The sequence below is a fragment of the Podarcis filfolensis genome (assembly GCF_964270895.1).
Source record: "Podarcis filfolensis genome assembly, chromosome: 10".
NCBI classification, from domain to species: domain Eukaryota; kingdom Metazoa; phylum Chordata; class Lepidosauria; order Squamata; family Lacertidae; genus Podarcis; species Podarcis filfolensis.
Genome location: NC_139612.1, coordinates 24019213 through 24043393, shown reverse-complemented (window position 1 = coordinate 24043393; position 24181 = coordinate 24019213). Strand labels below are relative to the sequence as shown.

Sequence of the window (24181 nt, the reverse complement as noted above, 5' to 3'; positions counted from 1 at the left end):
TTGCCTTGGTTTAATCCTGGGGTGTCCAGTGTGGAGAAGGAAGTAAGAGTTGGGCTTTTTCCTTTCTTTTTCTTCTTTTTTTGCAAGGGGTTTGCCTCCCTATGTATTTTGGGTGAGGTGTTCTAGGTTTGTTTGTCTAAGAGTGGGGAGGAATCTATGTGCAGCATAATTTTTTATTTGGTGAGATGGGTGTTTCGTCATGCCCACCCAAGAAAATTTCTTAGATTTCCAAATATACCCTTGCGCCCCAAAGGTTGCAAATTTCTGGGTTGACCTGTGGCAAACTATTAGTTCTTCTGTCTGTTGTGCACTGTATAAAGGGGGTGTGATATACAAAAATGCATGTGAAACTTAAATGGAAATGGGTTCAAAGCCATATATTGAATTTATTTATTTGAAACGGATATCCCAGGTTTACTGGCTTCATCCAGATAATATGTGATGCGTTCATTTTTAAAATCTCCTGGAACACGTTGCATATAGATACTCTTGTTAGCAGGGGGGGAAATCTTCTGTGTTTCTAAACTTTTACTGAAGCTTGCCAAAAGAGCTGAGTTTGAGAATGAGATGCAAGACTTGAAGCCGCTACCAATCTTGTTTCCTAATGAAGTAGAAACTACTGTTGTGAGCATTTGAACTAAAGGGCCAAGTTGCTAGAATTGCCACTATGAAACAAAGGCACTCAAGATTGGAATGAAGGAAGCATAATAGCATGCCAATAAAATAGTCGGCTTTATTCAAAGCTTCAGTGACACAGAATTAAACAGGATCTATGCTGCTTCAATTGAGGACTGAGCCACTCGTGCAGAAAGACCACACTGTCTTATTCTGTGTTTAACGTTTGCTTTGAGAAACAAAGTTGGTGCACCATCTCTGTCCTCCGGAGAGAACCTAAATCAGAAAGTAAGGTTTTCAAGGAGACCTACGTGGTAAATAATATAATGGGATAATCCATATGTGTGTGTGACACCCTCAAGTGGCCTCATATAACACCCTCCTCCATTAATGCAGATGTAGCATTTTCTCAACCAACCGTTGCTTGGCTCTGCAATCACTGCTGATCATTGAAATGACACAGATGCTTGTACTGTCATAACACTGGACCATTTAAAGCAAGGGTGAGCAACCTGTTGTTCTTGCTGATGCCTGCATTACCTGGGTCTTCATATTGGTAGTAGGCACAAGCAGAGAATGATGCGCAGAGCTAGAGCCTGTTGTAGCTCCAGTTGGGTTAGTGGTGGTATTAATTTTATACTAACCCTATTGTTTTTCTGCATTTTTTTAAAGACATAGTTATGCCCTGTTCCCTTTGCTTTGGAGAATTGAAAAATGAAAAGACGGTTGTTGTAACTAAAATAGTGTGATTTTCAGGGTTAATCGGCTTAGGTACTAGGTTTGTGCTGTTGGCCATGGATATGTTTGTGTTCCGTGTTTGGCACCATGGTTTTGTGACCAGAAAGGAAGAAATGTAAGATGCTAATAACTTGGGAGCTTGCGGAACTAGAAAAAGGAATACTTAGAAAGAGTTGTAAGGAGCTTTTGTTCCAGAATTGGCCATTACCCAAGGGAAAAATAGTTTTTGATTTGGAAGCCATAAATAAGAGCATTTTCTAACCAGGTCTCACCCCTTTTTTATCAACTGAACAAGGGGAAAGGGGTGGGGGGAGATGGAGCTACAGATGTTTCCTTGAGCTGGTGGTTCAGTTGCAGCTTAATCAGTGTCCGAATACATGAATGTAGAATGCTTTTTGGTGGTATCCATCCACTTAGTATCGGAAAAACAAGATTTCCCTCTTATAAATTCTGGTGTCTTGCTACTGATGGGAGCTCTTGAGCAAAGGACCCTCAGTGGCCCTCCTAACCTGGAAGAAGTAGAATATGCAAAGTGATTATCCTGGCCTGCATCCAATCCTCTTGAAAACAAAAATAATATCGCTGTCAAGATGATGCACCCTCTGCTGATCCGCGAAGGCCCAGCCTTGCCATTTTTTGGAGCAGGCCCCGCCTTTTAACCAAACAATTTGTGGCAGTTTTGATCTGGACTGGTTAATTCACATCACTGTAGCTCAACGGTAGAGCACATGCACCACATGCCCAAGGACTCACCTTCAACCGTTGGCATCTCCAGGTAGGGCTGGAAGAGACCCTGGCTAAATCTCTGAAGTGGTAGACTCATAATCTGGTGAACTGGGTTCGTGTCTGCGCTCCTCCACATGCAGCTGCTGGGTGACCTTGGGCCAGTCACACTTCTCTGAAGTCTCTCAGCCTCACTCACCTCACAGAGTGTTTGTTGTGAGGGAGGAAGGGAAAGGAGAATGTTGGCCGCTTTGAGACTCCTTCGGGTAGTGATAAAGCGGGATATCAAATCCAAACTCCTCTCCTCCTCCTCCTCCTGGAGAACTGCTGCTGGGCAGTGTGGACAATACTAAACTAGCTTCCAGTTGTATAAGGCAGTTGCTGTATTCCTTTATTTCAAAACTTTCACAACCCATGGCTTGAGCTGCATACGTTGGAATCGGAAGTAGGCATTTTCCTTTAATAATTAAAAACAACAACCCTGGAATATACGTGGGAGGAATGTGTTGTACCTCAGCACAGTGGTACCTCGGAAGTCGAATGGAATCTGTTCCAGAAGTCCGTTCGATTTCCAAAACATTCAGAAACCAAGGCGTAGCTTCTGGCTGGCTGCAGGACGTTCAGGTTCCAAAGAACGTTCACAAACTGGAACACTCACTTCCGGTGTTTGGGATCCAAGGTACGACTGTATTTATCAGTTATATTAGAAAGTATGCTCTGGTTTTTATTTTGTTAGCTCTTTGCGTTTCACATCTGGTGTTCTAAAGCTGAGACAGTGCCTTGTCAGGGGGCGGGGGGACTGAGAGACCATGACGTGGGACAGGGTCTTGAAACCAGTTTTATCCAGTGGCTGTTGGTATTTTCTCTTTCTCTGTGACAACTCTTGATATATTTCCGAACCTGCTGCCTCCAGCGAACTGAGACACAACTCTCTCTAATCCATCTGCAGTCCATGTACTGAAAGTTTTCTAATAACAGGATGTAGCTGAAGAAGATATTAATGACAAAACAGGACTAGTCCATTTTCCCTGTAGTGAGACAGACAATATTTTTCTGCAGGGCAATTAATTTTGGGTGTTCACACGGGGAATAATATGCTATCCCCATGATGTTCATATTTATTTTAAATGATTTATAATTTGCTTGATCATAGAGCTCTCCCAGCAGTATACAAATAAGGCTAAAGATAAAGTACAACTAAAAGTCAATTAGAAAACAATTATACATTAAACAATCATCATTAAAACACAGATTAAAACAGATAAAATCAATAACATTTCTAAAACAAATATAGCATTCTATGCGCCATTGCTGCCAAAGTTATTCCTTTTAAAAAAAATGTTCTTGTTTTCAAGATCTACCAGAATGATCTACATGTGTGCAAGTATATCTTATATGGAGTTGTATATTACTCCATTGTTCTTTTAGAAAGGACCTATATCGTGACATGGACTCACTAACTAATAGGAGAAGGAAAGATGTCTTCTTTTTTAAAGCCTGGCCTGATTTGGGCTGTTTCCCTCCAACTGTTGAAGATTTTTGTTCATCTGTTTCCTATTTCTTCCATTCACTTATATTCCGACGCCTCCACTCTGGTACCCATAGCAACACTTGTTAATGCTAATGAAACTGCAGCATCTAAAAACTTCCGTGCTGAACAAAACTGTTCAATGTTGCAGTTAAATACAGTTGCATTTCCGTCAGGCTTGGATTCCTGCAGTACCTGTTTGAAGCAAACTTGGATTACAAGATTTTGGTAACTTTCTGCTCCTCTGAAACCTACACTGTTGGATGCATTTATGCAGTGAAGCCTTGTATTTGGGTAGCAGCAAATGTCTGAGAAGATCGATACACGGCTCATGTAAAATTGACCCAGTTTAGCTGCAGGACAGAGTTGCCTTTTTGAAGTATTAAATTTGCATTCAGTAGATCACTGCTGAATACTGAGGCTGATTGATCTGTGAGATGTGCTGTCTTGGAGCACATGGCTGCTCTGGCTAATTCCCATGTAGCAGTAATAGCATGTTAATGAGTGAAGTAACAGACAAATGACTCCCATGAACTTGAACAAAATGCTAATTCAGTTTATTAGGAAGATCTAAAGCATTTCACAAAACGTTCATGAATTTTACTCAACTGATAAGCTTTCCCTCATCTTTTAGTCAGAAAGCTGGTTGTATCTATTATGCTGGTCTTTAAAAAATTCACTCAGCTTAGATATAGGAGACTATTTTCATACTTAGGAAATCCAAGTTCATGACATTGCAAAAAAATGTGAAATTTGTGTCCTAGCCCTATTGCCCAGGTGCTGAACAGTTTAATTGTAGAAATTAGGATCTTCTCTATCTTGCTTTTAAAAGCTGTGCCCACATTAGGTGGAGCTGTTTATAATGTCAGATGTCAATAAATGTAGAATATAACGTGTGTAAGTCTGAAATACGTAAAATTTCCTCCTTCACTTTCAGTGGGTAAAGAGTATCATACTTCTTTGTATTGGACTTAGTGCACTGTGTTACTTAGATGCGTCCAAAATGCAGAGTTCATTTGGACCCAGAGCCAGGGCAGGGGCAGCCACATCACATATTGGTTTACCCCAATATGTAGACCAGCAGATGGCTGTTTAGACATTTAATGCTGCCTTAGCACAAATTAATTGGTCCCAGCCTGTCCAGTAATGCCCACTATATTGCAAAAATACAATAAACAGGCACAGTTATATGGTAGCTTAGAAGTGCTGTAATTGTACCTGTTCTTTTTCATGTTGTATGAAGCCTCTGGACTAGAGAAAATGATTTACAAGGTACTCTGACTTCATGATGGCAACCCTAATTCAAAGTTGTGCCTAAAAGCATTGTCCTGCAACTTCTTAGGGTGATATCTCAGAATATAATGATAGATATCACCAGCCCCTAGACTGAATTGCTAATATTGCATATCTTGTTTAAGGCTTGTGGCTGCATGTCATGCAATTTTATATCTAGTGCATAGTATTCTAAGCAGCAAAGATCACAAGATAAATATTATGTAACTCCTCTCTAGTTAAAACTTTATGTAGCAGGCATACTGTTTTATTTTCTTTTTAAGTATTATTTTAGGATTTTTATTTTGTTTGAAAACCCCATCTCATTGTTCTACCTTGTTTTCTTGGCTGTATGTTTTTGTTGTTGCTGCATCCCTTCTTGTTTTGGGATTGTTGTCAAGTTTTTCAACTAATCTCCTCGTATTAGCCAGCTGTATTAATGAGATAATAAACCAGGCTTGTTGCTAATGAATTGATTCATTCAACTGCTGAATTTAATTAGAAAGACACTTAACATTCCAGCAGATGTTCTTATTTTGTCTGGGTACAGTTGTATTTCTACACAATGAGCTGACAGACCCATCAATGTCCATATCTATATGCCCTGCTCTTAAAGACTTGTGTCACAAATGTTATCATGCAGACACTAAGTCTATAAATTCCAGTATCGTTGATGATTGCAGGTAGAGTGTCTCTTGCCTCGTTGAGACTAAAGAGAGTTCTTCAACAATGCTCTTGTCAATTTTATCCTCAGCTAATCCTAACTCCGCTTACCTGGGAGTAAGTTCTATTAAATTCAGCAGGACTTGCTTCTGAGTGAACATGGTTAGGCTTGAACTGCAAGTACCTTTCCTTCTTCCAGACTGCTGTTCATAGGTTATGCTAGTGAGACAAGTATGCAGGAAGTGTACCTTCCAAGTTTTGTCAGGAAGAAGCAGCCTATTCTATCCTTATCTACAGGTATGCACATTTCCTTGTAACACTGGAGTGTGTGACCCTTTTTCCCTTGAGGGCTGCATTCCAGGGTGGCAGGGGGGAATAATTTGTTGGAGGCCTCATGCCAGAGTGAAAGGTAAATAAGGACACTCCCTTGTTGCCCTTCCTTTCTCTCTTTCTGCATTTTGCTTTTCCTCCTGCTTGTAACCCACATGATCTCCAACCAAGAGCCTCAAGAAACTGGGCTAAGAGCTTCAGGTCCGCTATCTGCACTGCAAGATGCATACCCTCCCTTTCCCCATTCTCCCATTGGTCATTTTGCTTTGGGATCCCAGGGCAAAGTGGAACAAAAGGAGTTTTCTCATACAAACTCATACTTCTGGTTCAAATAGCTCAGCATTGTCTACACTCTCTGAGACTGGCTTTTGGGAAGTTTAGGCAGGATTATTTTTCACCCCTATCTGGACATGCCATGGATCAGGGATCTCCCTGATCCCAGTGGGACTCCTGGGCAGGTGCACCTGACTCTGACCTGCCATTTGGGGGAAAAATCAAGCCTCTAGCTCTCCTAGAAAGAAGGTCATGGAGCAAAATGTGCAGGTACCTAAGGGATTTCTGTGAAATGAGAACATTGTGGCTGCCTTGTATATATTTTCTGAAATGCTCCCTTGCTATTAGGCAGTAGAAGCATCAATGTGCATGCACACATGTGTGATCTCCATAGCCAGGGCCAGCGGGACATAGTTGGCTTCCCATGGTTGTTGGAAATGATTGTTGCTCTAATTTTGTGTTATGCCATGCCCTTTCCATGGCAGGCATTTGGTGACTGGTGCCTCCAGCCCACTCGCAAAATATGAGATGTGCCCTCTAGTCCAAACAGGTTGTCAACCTCTGCCAATTTGTAATGTGCTGCATGAGCTCTGCTACTAAGCTGTGACCCTTCTGTAGTGCTCTGTGAGGTGTCAATAACCAAGATAAAAGGACAGCCGCGGCACATGCGCTCTTGCAAGAATGCAGCCTCTCATTTGCAAACGGGGAACTATTTTGCTGTATGTGGCTAAATCCTATCTTGAAATTTGCTCGTTGATCTTTGGGGACATTAGAGATGCAACACCTGATCTGGCTGTTCCTAATGGGAGCAGCGGAAACTGTCCATGTAGAACTTATTTTACATTTGACTTGTAGCCAAAGGTTTAGCATTTAATCATTGAGTAAGCAGACCGTAAGTTTTTCCTGTGAAATGATTCTTGCCACTAGGATGTTGCAGAAGACTGGCTTTTCAGATAGTTGTGTGCACTTTGCAGTAAGGCTACAAGCTTAATCCCATTTATGTTGGAGTAAGCCCCGTGGAATTTAGTAGGACTTACTTCTGAGTGGACACAGTTAGGTATGCCCTGTAGGTCTGTATATGCCCTCCATTGAAGTGAACTGGGAATTTTACCTGTATGAGGTCTACATACCAGCCTGGGCTGATGTCACATTTATTACAAACTCCAAGCTGGGCAGACATGGTTTCTCTCCCCTGCTCTGCACCTAACACTGTAAGAAAGTAATATGCAAGAAGTCTTTGATGCAAAACCAGCCATACAGGAAGTTCATTGCCACCCTTGGCTCATTTGGGAGCAAGGGCAGGATAGAAATTTAATAAAGAAACACCTTTCCATTCTTTTTCATTCCATTCTATGGAGTGCACAACAAGTCCGTTTGCTGACTTAAAAAAAAAAGATTGCTTTTGACACTGAGATAGTCTAATATAATATATTTGTGATTTATAATTATTATTTCTCTTTAGACCACGAAGACTACATTTTGGAGCCACTTTCTCTGCCAGAAAGTCCAGGTGGCATTTCTGCTGTAGAAGGTTCTCCATCTGTGCCTTGTATATTCTGTGAAGAATATTCTCCTGCATCAGAACAAAACCAACTTCTGAAGCACATGATTATAGAGCACAAGCTTGTCATTGCAGATGTCAGGCTAGTAGCAGATTTTCGGAGGTATGTAGTTCTTGCTTAAAATTTGATAAAGCAACCTAGGACAGAAAATGTCCAGGAAACCAGAACTGGTATATACTGAGACAACCAAAACACAGGATAACGTTCCCAATTGTGCAAAAGAAAACAGACAGATCCCCAAAACAGTAAAAGGGAGGCTGAAAGGGTATGTGTGTCTGAAGGAAAATGAATTGATATTGATTTATATATATTAGTAACTTTGTATTAATGCAACTGTGTGTTTTTGTAATATTTTGTTTAAGTTGTCTGCTGTTTCTTCTGTTTTTTTAGATACATGTTTAATATATTAAGCAGTATAGAAATTAAATAATAATTTAATCAATGTTTTATGATGCAGCAGGATAGATACATGTTTGTTTATAAATAAAAGGCAATTTTGCTAGACATTAATGTAAGAAACTGAGCCTTGGATGAGAGAGCTGGACCCAGGGACTGTAGAAACAAGGCTGGAACGTGAATGTGTGTGCGCAAAGGAATCCCAAACTTCAAAAATGGGGAGTAAATCATTCTGCAAAAGTAGCCCTGATCATAGCACAAAAACAGATGCATCAGCCTTTTGGGGGCTGGAACGAGAGTTGAGAACCTTAAGGGAGGCAGATCTTTGCATTGACCAAACTGCTTCCTTTTTTTGTTCTGGAGCTCAGGCCTTTATATTAAGTTCTCCAGATTGGTTGCTATTTCTTGTAAGCCTGTCAAAACTTGTCTATCCGTCTCTATGAACTGATTCATACAAGTGTAGATCACTTTCTTTATGGAAGAGGAAACCCATGCAATAAAATGGACAGGTAGAGAGAAAGGCATGGTGAATCCACTCCTGAAATGTCCTTTTCGTTGTCTTTCCATGGTAAACTCTAGATCCTGATAACTCAGTTGAACTTCCTTCCCTTAAAAAGTATTACATGTTGCAGTTGACAGGTGATGACGACGCCCTTCTAGAAATGCATTGGCCTCAGTGCTAATTGCATATTCTAATTACTAAAGTTCTAGAAGTTCCTATACCAACAGCTGTGCTGACTGGGGCCACAGGTTGCCCATCCCTGATCTACAGCCTGTGTTAAATAAACCAATATACCTGCCCCTCATCAATATGTGCTTTTCAAGGTGCACATGTTTTCTCTAATTGACAAGCCTTATTCAAAACACTAAATGCTATTGCTTAGCAATTTCACATAGCATGCATTCCATTCTGTACATGTGTTCTTTTTGTTGCTCTCTTCTTTCCACTTTGGTATCTGCAAAGCTGCTATGTGTGTCTGACTTCAGATGGCAAAGATCAAGACCTTTTCTGCACTCAGTTTTTACCATGCATGTGTCAATACGCCAGATTTGAGACGACTGATGTGCACCAAAAATGAATGGGATCAATTTTTCCACTGTAAATGGTTCAAAGAAGACTGAAATACATAAACTCACAGTTGCATAGGTTACTTGTGAGTGGAACCGAGTGATCATCTGTCCCCATGTCAGACTCAATGGTTTCATTTTTCCAAGAAACTTAAGAATGGTCACTCAGGAAAGGTGATCTATAAATAAATGCTGTCCACTTATCAGCATCCAGGTGAGTTGCCATGGCCTGGTTTATTACATTTCAGTACTGTATATATAAGGCAACTGATTGAATGTGGCAAACAAATGAGAGAAGAATTGATGATAAAGCTGAGTCAGTCTGAGTGGTGTTGGCAGATCTGGGGAGGATCAAAAGGGAAGGCTGGGGTGGAGAGAGAAGCAGCTTGATCTTGGACATGTTGAGTCTGAGTTGGTGATGAGAACAGTATCAGACAAGCAGATAGAGACATGCAGGGTTGGATGGAAGGAGAGAACTCTGAAGTGGAGAGGTATACCTGGGTGTAATGAACAAGCATATACCGTATTTTTCGCCCTATAGGACGCACTTTTTCCCTCCAAAAATGAAGGGGAAATGTGTGTGCATCCTATGGGGCGAATGCAGGCTTCTTGGCTTCAGCGATAGCAACGCGAAGCCTAGGAAGCCTGAGCTCCGGAGGCTTCGCGTTGCTTTCGCTGAAGCCAGAAGAGTCTGCTCTTTGAGGCTGGCGGTGGGGGAAAGCTTCCCCCCATCGCCAGCCCCAGAGGAGGGGGGGGGCAGCGGGAAGGCACGCGACGCCTTCCAGCTACTCTGCGACCCGGCTTTGAGGCTGGTGGGGGAAAGCAGCACTTCCTTTTTTTTTTTTTTTTAAATATTTTTATTTTTCCATAAAACACAATACAACAAACATAAACATACAAAAACAAAAACAAAACAAAAAACATGTATCATTTCATATCCTAATTTCATATCCTATCTTCCCCGACTTCCTCATGCTTCCCCTTTCTGTATTCCAAATTCTTATCGATTGTTCAGCAAATCTTCCCTTGTTTCAATTTAAATTTAGACTAATCTTCCTTATTTTCCTTGTCTTAACCATTGCTAATAGTAACCATTTACTTTCCAGTCCAACATCATTCTAACTTTCATTAACTTTATGATATTTCTTTAAATAGTCCTTGAATTTTTTCCATTCTTCTTGCGCTGCTTCTCTTCCCTGGTTTCGGATTCTGCTCGTCATTTCTGCCAAGCCCATATAGTCTATCACCTTCATCTGCCATTCTTCCAGTGTGGGTAGTTCTTGCGTCTTCCAGTACTTCGCAATGAGTATTCTAGCTGCTGTTGTAGGAAAGCAGCACTTCCGCCCATCACCAGCCCCACAAGCTGGGTCGAAAAGCCCGCAGGAGCCGCACAGCCTTTAAAGAGCGCACCGCTCTTGGGGGCTTTTCCCTTCTCCCTCCTGTGGGCTTTTGTGGGAGATGGGGGAATTCCCCCACCTCCCGCAAAAGCAGGCAAAAGCCGCGCGCTCTTTAAAGGGTGCGCGGCTTCTGCTGGCTTTTATAGGAGGTGGGGGAATTCCGCCACCTCCCGCAAAAGCAGGAAGAAGGTGTTGGAGTAGCGCACAGGCTGCGTGCAGCCTGTCCGCTGCTCCCAGAGCTGCGGGGGGGGGATCATATTTTTTCCTTGATTTCTCCCCCTGAAAACTAGGTGTGCCCTATGGGCTGGTGCGCCCTATAGGGCGAAAAATACGGTAGGTCAGATTATGGAGCCTCTGGGCTCTGGGATCCTAACTAGGTCTGGTACAGGTCCCAAATTCCCCCAACACCACTTACAACATTGGGTAGAGGTGCAGCAGCCAGTGAGCAAAGCAGGAATGTCACTGCTTGTCAGTGGCGACTTCAAGCCTGCTGGGTTTGGCTGCACTACAAAGTTTCCATTGGATGAACATAGGGTTTAAAGTTGGCACTGGTCTGCATGGACTTCAAGCACTGCTAGGACCTTCATTTGCAGTGTGACATGAATTCAAACCACACTACAAACCACAGAGAAAAAAATGCGTCCCACCTGTCAGAATGGTCCCCCATGGGTGGAGAATCCAGGATCCAGTCCAGAGCTGCAAAAGGTTCTCCACAAATGAAATTGGTAGTTCGGATGCAACACTAAGCCATGGTTTGTTATAGACATGGTTTGCTGAACAAGCCGGGATCTGTCTTGCAGATGAGCAAAGAAAATATCATTTGCTTTCCCCCACCACCTCTGCGAGTACACAGCTGCAATCCCAAATGCCTCAGTGGTGTTTGAGGACCAGCACAGCCTCACTGCATCACCATTTATCAGAGGCAAAAGGATTTGTGAAGCTTCTCAGATGGATTCTCAGCAACGCAGCATCAGCTCAGAGGGAAATCTCCATGCCACTTTTGTCTTTAGTGATTACCCAGCAGAACCAGAAAGCTCTTGTTCAATTTCTGGCTCCTGAGAGAACCTCAGACGTGCAGATCAATGCTCACAACTTTACATCATGTAAAGTGAACTATTTCCATGGACATTTTTATGCTTGCAAACATTGGTGTCTGTATTGCACCTGGAAATAATTGAAGCCAGCAACTGTTTGAGATCCGGTCCCTATCTGCCACTCCTCTAGACCCTTCCCTCCACATCTGTGTCCACTATTGAACTGAAGGCACACACTTTTGGTTCATTAAGATGCTTGATTGATGAGCAAGGAAAACAGCTGAAAGCAATAACTTTTGTTAGCGTGTAACAGAGACTTGAAAGCCAGTGCCAGAAACCAGGAAATGTGATACTAAGAAGCGGCTATTTGCTTCTTAAAAAGTATACATAGTCAATATGTAGGACTATTGGCACTGCTGTGTTCAAGTTCTCTGTCAGCTTTCTGTGCCTCTGTTGCATTTCATCCCATCCCACGAAGACAGTTTGTTTTCCTTGCCAAATTATGGCTCTAGTATTTTCAGATCCAGAAGTTTCCTTCTTTCATGGGAATGCCATATGGTACTAGGGCACAGAGCTGGCTCTAACTGAGTTTCTTGATATTTGCTTGGATGGAATAATGTATTTTACTGTCAAGTTGGATAATTAAACTACTAAGCAGGTCTCGGTATTCATGCAGTATACATTTTTCCAGAGACTTGTGACCAAGCGTGCACAAAGCACCCATTTATGTTTTGGTAAGTATCAAGTTTTAAAGCCAAGTAATAAGACGAAAAGAATCTAGGGCAAATAAAATCCGTATAAAAGGTTAGATTATTCAGCACCGTAAGCTTGCCATTTTTTTTGTTTTTTAGAAATCAAACACTAGTCATTGTGTCTGGTTTCTTCATACAAGCTGAACATTTGAAATTACCTGGTAATAGATTTCCAATTTCCAACTTATCTGTACTGGGAAGATTGTTCTGGCTAAATAGAAACGTCGCCTTATTTGAAAAATGACCTCTACAAAAGACTGGTAGCAATGAGTGGCTCGGGTATCCAAATGCTGCAACAAGAATTGCATATTAAGAGTGTAATGAAACGAACAACAGTTTGGGAAATGTTTTGTAACATAGCTGCCTGCATTTTTGCTTCCTCCCCCCCCTTTTTTTAAGATATGCATTGTACTGGAAGAAAAGATTCTCAGAGCAGCCCATTACAGACTTCTGTTGTGTGATAAGAACAAATTCTGAAGCAGCTTTAGGTGAGTGTGTTGTTAATGTAGCCTGCACAGCCCTGGTTTGCAAAATTCCCCCACAGTCTGCCATTGGACCACCAATTTTGTTGGGACACTTTTTACTGTATCAGATGCTGAAGCACTCTTGTTTGTGGGCTTGAGTTCAACAGATTATTTGATTCACTTTAAAATACAAAGAGTGAGTGTCTAGCATTATATCTTGGACTATAAGCTTGTGGGCAATGCCTGTGTTGATTTTTGTACATCTTGCATACATCATCATCATCTATACTTGGGGCCAAACAAAGGATGATTATGATAGAATGTTAGGGAAGGAGCCCTCTGCCTTAATATTATAGATATTCCCATACTAGTTATAATATTTCTGAAGTGCTCCATTTCACTGATTAGAGGTTTATAAGGGTGGCTATAGTAGCTGTGTCAAATAAAATTATAAACCTCCAAATAACTGCTATGAGACACAATCAGTTCGGCACCCTGCTTCTGGCCTAGCACCAGGTATTCATTTTTTAAAAAAGGAGAGAAAAATCTTGGCAGTTGTAGAATGCAGTTCAGCTTTAGGAAATGGAGAGTCTAAAGAAAAAGAGGCATAACAAGGGCTTCAGGCATTTTAAACAGATGCTGGTTCCTTTACCTGTCTGCCTGGAAGATTGGGGTGAGAAGACCAGTTCAGCCTGTTCTGAGTACAAAGTCAGAATGCAGATTTTTTTTCTTTTTCTTTTGGAGAATTCTTTCCATACCAGGCAGTGTGAAGCATTGGTGTACAGTTAATCCCTTAATGTATGAAATATGCAGAGACTGCATTTGGATGTTACAGTAAACCATGGGTTCTGAAGCTGGCTTGTTTCAACAAACTATAGTTAATATTTATCACAGGTAAGGATTGAAAGTAGTGCTAAACTGTGGCTAATAAAAATGAAATGGAAACCTTCAGATTTCTTCATGGAGTAGTAATTGGCAGGGGTGTTTATTACACCATGGTTTAGTGTGACATTTGAATGCAGCCAGACACAAGACCTGGGGCTGATTTTCCTTGTTCCAATAAAATCTACCGGCATACCCTGGTGGGCTTCTCTATATTCATGGATTTGCTTCTGGCTGAAGCACAACTGCCAGCATGACTAGGAAATTTCTGAACAGACCCCTTAGAAAGAACGTTTGTCTTAAATGGATAGAATTACCGTACCACTTGCATCTTTCTCTCTCTCTCAGTGACTTAATATAACTCAAACTTGTATTACATTAAAAAGCTTAATGTATCGACCTAAGTGTTCTCCTGACATTTGATCTGTAATCTTTTAACAGAGGAACAAGACAATTACTTCCTTTTATGTGATGCCTTGCCTGAAGACAGAACACTGAGGGAGAAACTTCAGCAACAAAGGCTGGTAAGGTGGTGTTGCATGTGACCATCCCGAAACATGAAATGAACTGCACAAAAAATGAGGATTTAATTTAATTCCAAGGTTTCCTCTTTCAGTAATAATGAAGTTGATCCTCAACAGTTAACTTAAAAGTTCCAGAAAGCTCAGTAGGACTTACTTCTTTAAAGTGGATCCTCCCAGTGTCCCTATTTTCCAGGGACAGTCCCTGATTTAGAGAAGCCATCCCAGTTTCTGATTTGATCCCGGAATGTCCCACTTTTTTTAGGACGTCCCTATTTTCATTGGATAAATGTTGGAGGGTGTGGAGTTATGCGACCCCGGAGCCATCTGTAGACAGCCCTGTATAGGGAGGTTTTTTAAATGTTTAATGTTTTATTATGTTTTTATGTATGTTGGAAGCCGCCCAGAGTGCCTGGGGCAACCCAGACAGATGGACAGGGTATAATAATAATAATAATAATAATAATAATAATAATAATAATGAATAATGAATAATGGAATGGGACGTCCCTATTTTTATCGGAGAAATGTTGGAGGGTATGTTTAAAGGTGTGCTGAACATGACTCAGAAGAATCCAAGGATGCAGTTTTGAATACAAAGTATATGTCATATGTTTGTCCACAAGAGTAAAGATTCTTCACCTGGGATTCTGATCTCTCCGCAACACTGCCCAATCCTACTTAGTGACCCTGTTATCAATAAATCTCTGGTCTTCCTTCAACAAAGGAATTGCAGAAATCCACCAGCTGAGCATTCCCAGAGGCAGCTGAATGTGTTTATCAGCCGTGGCTTCTTATTTGCAGAGCTATCCAACATCAGAAGAAGCAAAATAAATAGGAACCTCTTGAAAGGGGGGGGGCAGCAGCTAGATAAAGGTCCTTCTGCTCTTTTTGCTCTCTTTGAACTGATTCACACATGCATATATCTCTGAGTTTCTAGGGCTCTTGCCATCTTATCGCTTAATGACTCAACAGCTGAAGGGGAGGCTCTGTTCAGTGACAGTTCAAAAGCAGGCCTTTCAAACCTTGCTGTGGCTCTTGCATAAAGCAAGCCCTAAAATGGCACCTCCGCGGTGAAACTTTCTTCTCGTTAAGTTGTTTTGGAGATGTGAAAGCTCCATGGGAGGTGTGTGTGTTCTTTCAAACATACCGAGTCCACCACTTTTTGCAGCTGCCGAGAAGCAGGCATGCATAGGTAAGCTCAACCTGCAAAGTAGTTCTAGCAGGTTGTCTGATTTCCTCAAAAATAAACCAATTGCCAGAACAACTCAAGCTTACCATAGAGGGGTAGCCAATGCAGTGCCCGTTAGGTGTTGCTGATTACGGCTTATGAATTCTTTAGTCATTGGCCTATTATTATTATTAAGCTGCCTGTTCCTCTGCTGAGGTGCTTACGGGGTGTGAGGGTGAAGAAATAGGGATCTTTTTTTTAAAAAGTGATGACTTGCTTAGTTTCAAAGCCCTGGGGCACCAAACAACTGTTTTTTCCTGATGATATAGAATGTGTCGAGGGTTTTTAGTTCTACAACATTTTAAATCTTGAGCTCTTTATATCTCCTGTGCATTGAGGAGAAACCTAAGTATCTTCAAGTTCCAGTTTCCTCACTCTAGGTCTTCCGTTACTTGTGTAAAATATAAATGATTTCTTGCTTCAATCTCTCTCGTGGAAAAGATACACCTAGCCTCTCTTAACTCAGTTCTCTTGCCTGAAGCAATATGCAGCTTCATACTATGAACACTCAGCAGTAAAATGCAGCTTTTATTTAAACTGGAGGAGAAAATTCCTAGAAATAGATACAAAAATGGTTTTTTTAAGTGTTCTGGGAGACCTGTTAGGAATATATGATAAAATGTTTTGCTTTGGTTTAAGGCTTAAACCTATATTATTTAAGATTTTAAAAAAATGCTCCTTTTATTCACAAGGGTGCACCTATACATCAAGGAGCCATTGATGATCATATTGATTTATCGAGGCTAAAATCTTTTCGTTACGCAGATTGAGTCCATCAATCCTTGTGTCATCCAAATTCTTATTTTGGGAGGAGCAAATACATTTTCTCCAGTTTTCATTTGAAGTGCACTGGATTAAACCAGCCTTCAGGTCTTCCTGTTTTGCCTGTTACTCTTCCTTCATGCTGTGTGAACATTTGAACCTAATCGTCGGCGAGAAAACCATGTTTTCAAATGAATCAAGTGCCTGTGTTGCTCATTAGCTGATAATGAGAGACAATGGAAAACTGCTAGGAATAATTTACAATGAAGCTATTTTCAAAAATGAATGTGATTGCATGTGTTGTTTTTCTTCCTGTTCAACAGAGAGAGAATCTGGAGCAACAGCAGCGAGAGAGAAATGACACCGACTTTCACGGTGCATGCATGTTCTGTGATAAAGAGTTTACTGGTAACAGGTTAGCGATGAACGTTTGACTACGCGTTTTCATCCTCGTGAACATCCCAAGCCTATGCAAATGGGGGAAATGGAAATGTCACTATAAGGCTTTGGTACAGATGTGGCTGTAGCAGCATTTTATAGCTGGCAAAATGTTAGAGTTGCCTACAGGTAGCCCAGTGTCAGAAAAGTGCTGGTGGAAAGACCAAAGGGTCCATACAGTCCAACATCCCATTTCACACATGCTCATCAACTAGCTAAGGCAGTGGTGGAGATTTTGTAGTCCAGCCGCATCTGGAAGGCCACAGCCTCTCTCATCCCTGATGATTGGCCATGCTGACTGGGGCTGATGGGTTTTGGAGTCCATGAGCAACTTGGGGAACGCACAATGCTTTGGAACAAGGATTTAGCCATCATGACTAATGGCTATTGATAGATCTATTGTCCATGACTTCATCCCCTTTCAAAGTCTTGTAAGCCATTGGCCATCATCACATCATGTGCAATGAAATCCATAAAAGAAGAAGCGTAAAGAATTCTTTTGTTTTGCCTGTCCTGAATCATTAGTTGACTGGCATTCTAGTTGACTATGCCATTAGTTGACATGGGCACACAGCTCACTTTCGGTCTGACATACCATTGTTGTTGGACCAGAATTGTTATTTATGAATTAGTAGATCTATGAATTAGTGATCTATGAATCTCAGTGGCCTGCTGTGCACATCACTTTAAACCACAATACTGTCAAGGTGTTGTGCAGTATACTGGGCTAAAATCTTGGACACATTGCCATGGTTTGACTTGGTATTATGTCTGAAGCTGGGTTTGTGGCTTGTCTCTCAGAATAAACCACAATCCGTAACCAAGAGTTTTTGCCCATGGTTTTAGCCCTGGGCACCAGCATGCTGCACATTCATCTTTAAAACATAGTTAACCGTGTGCAAACCAAGCCCATCACACATTTTAGTGGTGGGAATATTCTCTTCTAGCTTTGCATTGGCTCTTTCTCATCACGTACCTGGTTCTAAACAATGAATTTGATTTATGTACTTGTTTTGCATGCCAAGGTCCTTTCCTTTTTTAAAAAAGGTGTGTGGGTTTGTCTTGTGTTGCTACCACTCAGAAGGCACCAAGATGGACTGACTGGCACATGCCCATAGAAGCCTTCTTGGGTGTCTGCAGGATCCCTTCCCCAACCCTGGTATTAGGTCTGAAAGGATCGTTTTGTTGTAGCCAATAGAATAGGTTGGGAGGGGAGCCATGTTCAGTTTATCCAGTTTGCCTAGGTGCCCCTGGGCACAAAAAGGTTGGTGACCTCTGCAAAGCGTTAATATATTCTCCCATTTCTACTGAAATCTGCTCAAATGGTGCCCCCGGTGAGTAATTAGAGTATTGGTTAAAATTAGCAATTCTTTTTGGTTTCAAGCTGGCAGGTCAGGTTGTGAAATGCTGCAGTGAGGTGGCGATAAATCTGAGATGTAAATTTTCCCATTTAGTTACACACAACTGCTTTCGCTGCTGGGAAAGCTGCGCACAGTGCTGTAACTTATTCAGTGTTGGTTTTATAGGGGTGAAATCCACATTTTCTTCAGTTAAGTGGAAATAATTTGTCTAGCCGCAAAAAAAGAAACAGTGCAGTTACTTAGTTGCGGTTTTATACTATTTTAAGTGTTCCGAGTACAGAGAGCCGCTTCAGAAAGACTCTTTGGGCTTTCTTCCTCTCTCCATGTTGGCCTCTGCAGGGAAAAGAGGCACACTTACAAAGGGGAGAAAGGACATTTATTTTTAGTGATGCTCCTTAAACCATAGCACCAGCCTCTTTCTTCCCCCCACAACCCACCAACCCAAAGAGCCATGTTTTGAAGCTGCCGTGAAAGTATGTTAAAGGAACTAACGCTCTGCTTGAATTCTTCCTTTGTAGATCAGACCTTCTCAATCACATGGCAAACGATCATGCATTCAATGTTGGGCTGCCAGATAACATTGTACACTGTGAGGAGTTTTTGGAACTTCTACAGAAGAAACTAGACAGGTGCGCTAAGTAGCCAAGTTTACCCAAAGACTGGATATGATAATTGTAACAAATAAGTTAGTGTACACGAGAGACTCTGTATATTGTTTTGGAGGTTCTTCACATCATTATCTTCACCTAAACCATTCCTCTTTGAACCCAGGTCCCTGATATACATAGCTTTTGTATATCAGGATTGGAAAGAGCAGTAGTGTCACTTATACAGTGGTACCTCGGGTTAAGTACTTAATTCATTCCGGAGGTCTGTTCTTAACCTGAAACTGTTCTTAACCTGAAGCTAATGGGGCCTCCTGCTTCCGCCGCGCCGCCGGAGCACGATTTCTGTTCTCATCCTGAAGCAAAGTTCTTAACCCAAGGTACTATTTCTGGGTTATCGGAGTCTGTAACCTGAAGCGTATGTAACCCGAGGTACCACTGTACAAAGATTTGGGATGCTTCCAGATGTGCGTTCATTGTGGAACCACTGCAGTTTTTTACAAACATAGTTTTGTCTTCATGAAAATGCTTATCCCAAACCATACTTTCCTTAACATTAATCTGAATTTCCCCTTACCACAGAAAATCCGCTAAATAAAAACAACCCATTGTACATCCACAGTCACTACTGGAAAGGAGGTGGGGAGGGTGCTTCTTGCATTTATTTATTTTTTTAAAAAGTTTGGAATTAAATCAATAGTAAGGAGCAGCTCGATTATCTCCGAATTGTGTTTATGAAAAAAAGAGCTTGATGTATAGGTCCTTGAGTATTCAGAAGCAACTGATTCAGTTGGTAGAAAATGGATTTTTAAGAGCTTATAAAAGGGAGCCTGGGAATTGAATAAGTAATATTGTTTCATAGTTCTATGGATGAAGTAACAGTAAAAGTTGGAAATGGTCTCTAAATGCAATCCCTGACCAATCTGGGCACCTGAAGGCAGGAAATATGTGTGTTTGTGTGTGTGATGGTTGGAGAGAGGGCAGTATTTTTACTTACCAATGCAATATGCTAACATGTTAAAATGTTCTTCAAATCAGTTCAGTTACATTGATCTGCGAATCATGCATCCGCGCAAAGGGACCCTGTGCTTCTTGCTCAGGCAGCAGAATGAGATATATGGGAATCTGATCAATCAGCATTATATTAATGCCAAGCAGAGTCACTCTGCCCAAAGCTATCTGAAGCATGACTTACTAAGGTTCTTCCACACTGTAACACTCTTGCAATAAGCAATCTTTAAAATAATATTCTTGCCGTATTAAGTCAATCCATTTTTTTCTGTGTTGAAGGGCATTTTCATCCAGTACCAAATGATGCCAACAGCTAAAGCTCAGTCTGTTGTGCTTGCAGTGGTTTATGCTTTGATATTTTTTTTTGTATATATATATATTTGTTATTGCATAAATTTAGTTGTGTGTGTTTTTATATTCTTTGCTTCCATGGCTGCGTAACTTGTTTATTCCAGTGTCAAATACTGTACGAGGATACAATACAGAAAATTTATAAAAGTTATTGTAAACATGTAAAAAAAAAAAAGCTCAGTAGTACCAATAAATCAGCAGTCATATAAATTATACAAGGCCAAACCACCAATAATTCCCAAAAAATAATTTAATTTTACATATTTACACTACATCAGTTGGCAGTGGTGGTTCCTTTAACACAAGGGATTAATGTGTTTTTTCTCTGGTGAGCCAATACTATATCTGCTCTCCCCCTCCAGGGACAAATTTTAAAAACGGGTGGGGTCACCTACCTGTCAATCAACTGACATTGGGCGACGTTTGTCTTTTGAAAGTGCACTCCCATTGTGCCTTCAAGTAATCACAGAATCACAGAATTGTTGTCTTCTAATCCAGCCCTCTGCAATGCAGCTATTTTTTGTCCAAGGTGGGACTCGAACCCTCGACTCTGAAATTGAGTCTCATGCTCTGCCAACTGAGCTATGCCAGCTCTTGCAGGGTGCTCCAAGATTATGTTGGAGTTTGCATCAAAACAGCTGCTGAAACAGAGCGTTAACGCATGCCTTAAGCCTTCTAATTCAGCATATGCTCCTGAAAACCACGAGCTGCCTGATTCGGGGGGGGGGGTGTCTTTCTCGCTTTAAATTTATCTAACAATGCTTTCTCAAAGTAAGCTGCTGTCATCATAGTTACTTGAAGTAACTGGCTAGTTCCTTACAGTAATGTCCCTAGCACCAGTTTGTAATTTTATTTATTTACTTTTAATCTTAGCTTGCAGTGTTTGTACTGTGAAAAAACCTTTCGAGATAAGAACACACTCAAGGACCACATGAGAAAGAAGCAGCATCGCAGAATCAACGCCAAAAACAGAGAATATGACAGATTTTATATCATTAATTATCTGGTAAGTTGATGTACAGTCATACCTCGGGTTACAGACGCTTCAGGTTGCACGTTTTCAGGTTGTACGCCGCGCCGAACCCAGAAGTACTGAAATAGGTTACTTCTGGGTTTTGGCGCATGTGCAGAAGCACTAAATCACGCTATGCCGAATCGCGACCCGCGCGTGTGCAGACACAGCGCTGCGGGTTGCGAACGTGCCTCCCGCACGGATCACGTTTGCAACCTGAGCGTCCCCTGTATATGCAACTCTTATTTGACTGACAGTGCAATCCTCTATGTGTCAACTCATTTTTTTAGTTCACTGGGACTTCCTGCCTAGTAAGAATGTCTGAAATTGCAGCCTGATTTGCAAATTGTATGCATGATGCCATCAAACTGAATCAGCTTTAAGTCTCACCAGTTTTAAATCAATGGGATGCAAGTGCTTTGCCGGCTAGGGAGCTTGACAACGATACCAGGAAAGGTTCTAGAACAGATAATTAAACAGTCAGCCTGTGAGCACTTGAAAAAGGGTGCTATGATTACTAAAACACAGCATGGGTTTCTCAAAAACAAGTCATACCAGACAAATCTCTCTCTCTCTCTCTCTCTCTCTCTCTCTCTCTCTCTCTCTCTCTCTTGTAGAGTTAAAAGCTTGGTAGATCAGGGAAATGCTGCCACATAGTATATCTTGATTTCTGTAAGGTTTTTGACCAAGTCTTTCATGATATTCTTTCCGAGAATCTGGTAAAATGTGGAGTGGATGAGGTAACTGTTGCTCTTGCTTGTTTTTTGGCCATGTTCTGCGAGACCAAGGGACAAAACTAGCATTTCATTGTGGCCAAGAAACGGAAATGCCTCTTTCAGCCAAGGTGAATGGGCATGTTTTTAAATCCACCCCCCAAATGTTAATAACGAGGGGGAGACAGGTCAACACCAACAAGGCCTCCCCTACTGATCGTAGGGCCCAGGATGGTGGATACTGAGGAATGCTTTTTAAGTTCTTTGGTCCCAAGGCATTGGAGGTGTTATACTGCAGTGCTAACATTCTGATATCCGGTATCGCACTGGCATTTCACTAAGGCTGAATTAGTTTCCCAGCCACTATTAAAGCTTTCCCTTTCTCTTTAACTGAATGTGGACTGACATAATTGAAATGACAGATGTGTAGCCTCTCTCGTTCATTATTGCACACCCTGAAGCATTTGGAGGTCATGAACCAGCTCTTCAAAACCATGTTTGATTTTTCTAAGAAGACAGAAATGTAATGCTATCGCCTTATAAGAGTGTTTTTATTGGGCAGTAAATATTGTATAAAACTCAAGAGTTACTGAAATAGCAGTAATAATTTTTCTAGTATTGCCTGTGTACTAGAATTTCACTTAATGGGATTATTTGTGCCTTATGGCTAGGAGATCCTGTGTGCTAGTTACTCTAAAGTAGTTTTCTGTGTCACAGTTTGTTGTTGTTGTTCATTAAATTTATATTTTGCCATTCATTGGAAGACCACAGGGCAATTTACAAATTTACAAGTTTAACTGGCCTGGCTTGCTTTAAGCCTGTCTGAGGGGCTATTCACAAAGTTTAGGTGTGTTTGCAATATGCCAGGACACAGGAGCAAGTCTGAGGCTTGTGTAACCCCACCAACCACATGGAATAAGAAGAGGTAAATGAGCATGGGGGAAGGAGGGGATTGCCTGGCCCTTGGGCTCACCCTTCTGCCGTACTACATGAGTGCCTGTGTGCCTATGCAGATAATGAAATGGTCCTGTTAATACAGTGGTACCTCGGGTTAAGAACTTAATTCGTTCCGGAGGTCCGTTCTTAACCTGAAACTGGTCTTAACCTGAAGCACCACTTCAGCTAATGGGGCCTCCTGCTGCTGCCGCTGCGCCGCCGGAGCATGATTTCTGTCCTCATCCTGAAGCAAAGTTCTTAACCCGAGGTACTATTTCTGGGTTAGCGGAGTCTGTAACCTGAAGTGTATGTAACCTGAAGCGTATGTAACCCGAGGTACCACTGTAAAGACTTTTAATTCCAGTAGCGGAGAACAAGCACAAGCCATTGGGCAGTTTGCTTCTGTAATTCTCCTGCAGTGAACTTGTTGAAAGAGGTAAAATTCCCCATTGCTTTCGGTATAGCTGGAGATTACTTAAAACCTGATGTAGCCTAAAAAATCTAAAGCTTTTGTTTATTCTAAACTTGGGGTCACTTGATACCATTAGGTAAAAAGGTAAAGGATCCCTGGACGGTTAAGTCCAGTCAAAGGCGACTGTGGGGTTGCAGCGCTCATCTTGCTTTCAGGCTGGTGTTTATCCTGAGACAGCTTTCCGGGTCATGTGGCCAGCATGACTAAACCGCTTCTGGTGCCATGGAACACTGTGACTGAAGCCCGAGCGCATGGGAACACCGTTTACCTTCCCGCCGCAGTGGTACCTATTCATCTACTTCCACTGGTGTGCTTTCGAACTGCTAGGTTGGCAGGAGCTGGGACAGAGCAACAGAGGTTAACCCGTTGCAGGGATTTGAACCTCTGACCTTCTGATTGGCAAGGCCAAGAGCTTAGTGGTTTAGACCACAGCGCCACCCGCGTCCCCACTTGATACCATTATACTGTAAGTGGTTAGGGAAGAGAACTCTTCCTCTGCCACCCCCTTCCCACCCCTGTTTATTAGCTTTTCATTAAAAAGCTAGCTGCTCGACATGACCACTCGACATGGGAGGCCGCGTGGTACTATGGAGGGTGTGTGTGGTGAGAGGGGTGTTAATGTGAGGTACCGGTAGTTATCTCACTATCCTGGTAACGTTAATGAATCTGGCTGCCGCACTTGGAGAGTTTACCCTCGAGAGTAGCATCTCTGAATTAATTACAGGATCCAAATTCCCTAATCTGTACTGACATCTTGTTGCAGGCTGTTCTAACAAATGTATGTCTGTGCGCCGTTTACCTGACACGCTGTAGCAGCTTTGATGGAGCTATGGGACTGGTCTTTTTGTGTTTGTGTGTGTGTTTTCATTGGCTATAAAATATTGCAATAGGGTCGTTGTAGATTTGTAAGACTCCATTTTAATCTCTTGTCTCCGTGACTTTTCTGTGTTATTATTTAATAAGGAACAAGGGTAGGACATACCTAGAAGTGGTAATAACGAACACTGTGTCTGAAGGACCTACAATGTTGTGTGAATAAGGCAAAAACCCTTTAAAATAAAATGCCACCTG

General features: G+C 41.7%; 2 protein-coding genes across 3 annotated transcripts in view; one reads left to right on the top strand and one right to left on the bottom strand.

The window, feature by feature from the left end:
* The window catches only part of LOC310743932 (uncharacterized protein), a 419281-nt gene that overhangs the window by 301583 nt on the left and 93517 nt on the right, over positions 1–24181 (bottom strand). The window lies entirely within an intron of this gene.
* Positions 1–24181, top strand: part of ZNF277 (zinc finger protein 277) — a 39214-nt gene that overhangs the window by 7345 nt on the left and 7688 nt on the right. Inside the window, exons 2-8 of one of the 2 annotated variants that reach the window (XM_083574596.1) lie at positions 5753–5836; positions 7605–7806; positions 12751–12839; positions 14139–14221; positions 16535–16626; positions 18529–18639; positions 20851–20983. In XM_083574596.1, coding sequence (XP_083430722.1) covers positions 5753–5836; positions 7605–7806; positions 12751–12839; positions 14139–14221; positions 16535–16626; positions 18529–18639; positions 20851–20983 — 794 coding nt within the window. The remainder of the gene's footprint in view (positions 1–5752; positions 5837–7604; positions 7807–12750; positions 12840–14138; positions 14222–16534; positions 16627–18528; positions 18640–20850; positions 20984–24181) is intronic. The other variant, XM_083574597.1, reaches the window with a different exon arrangement.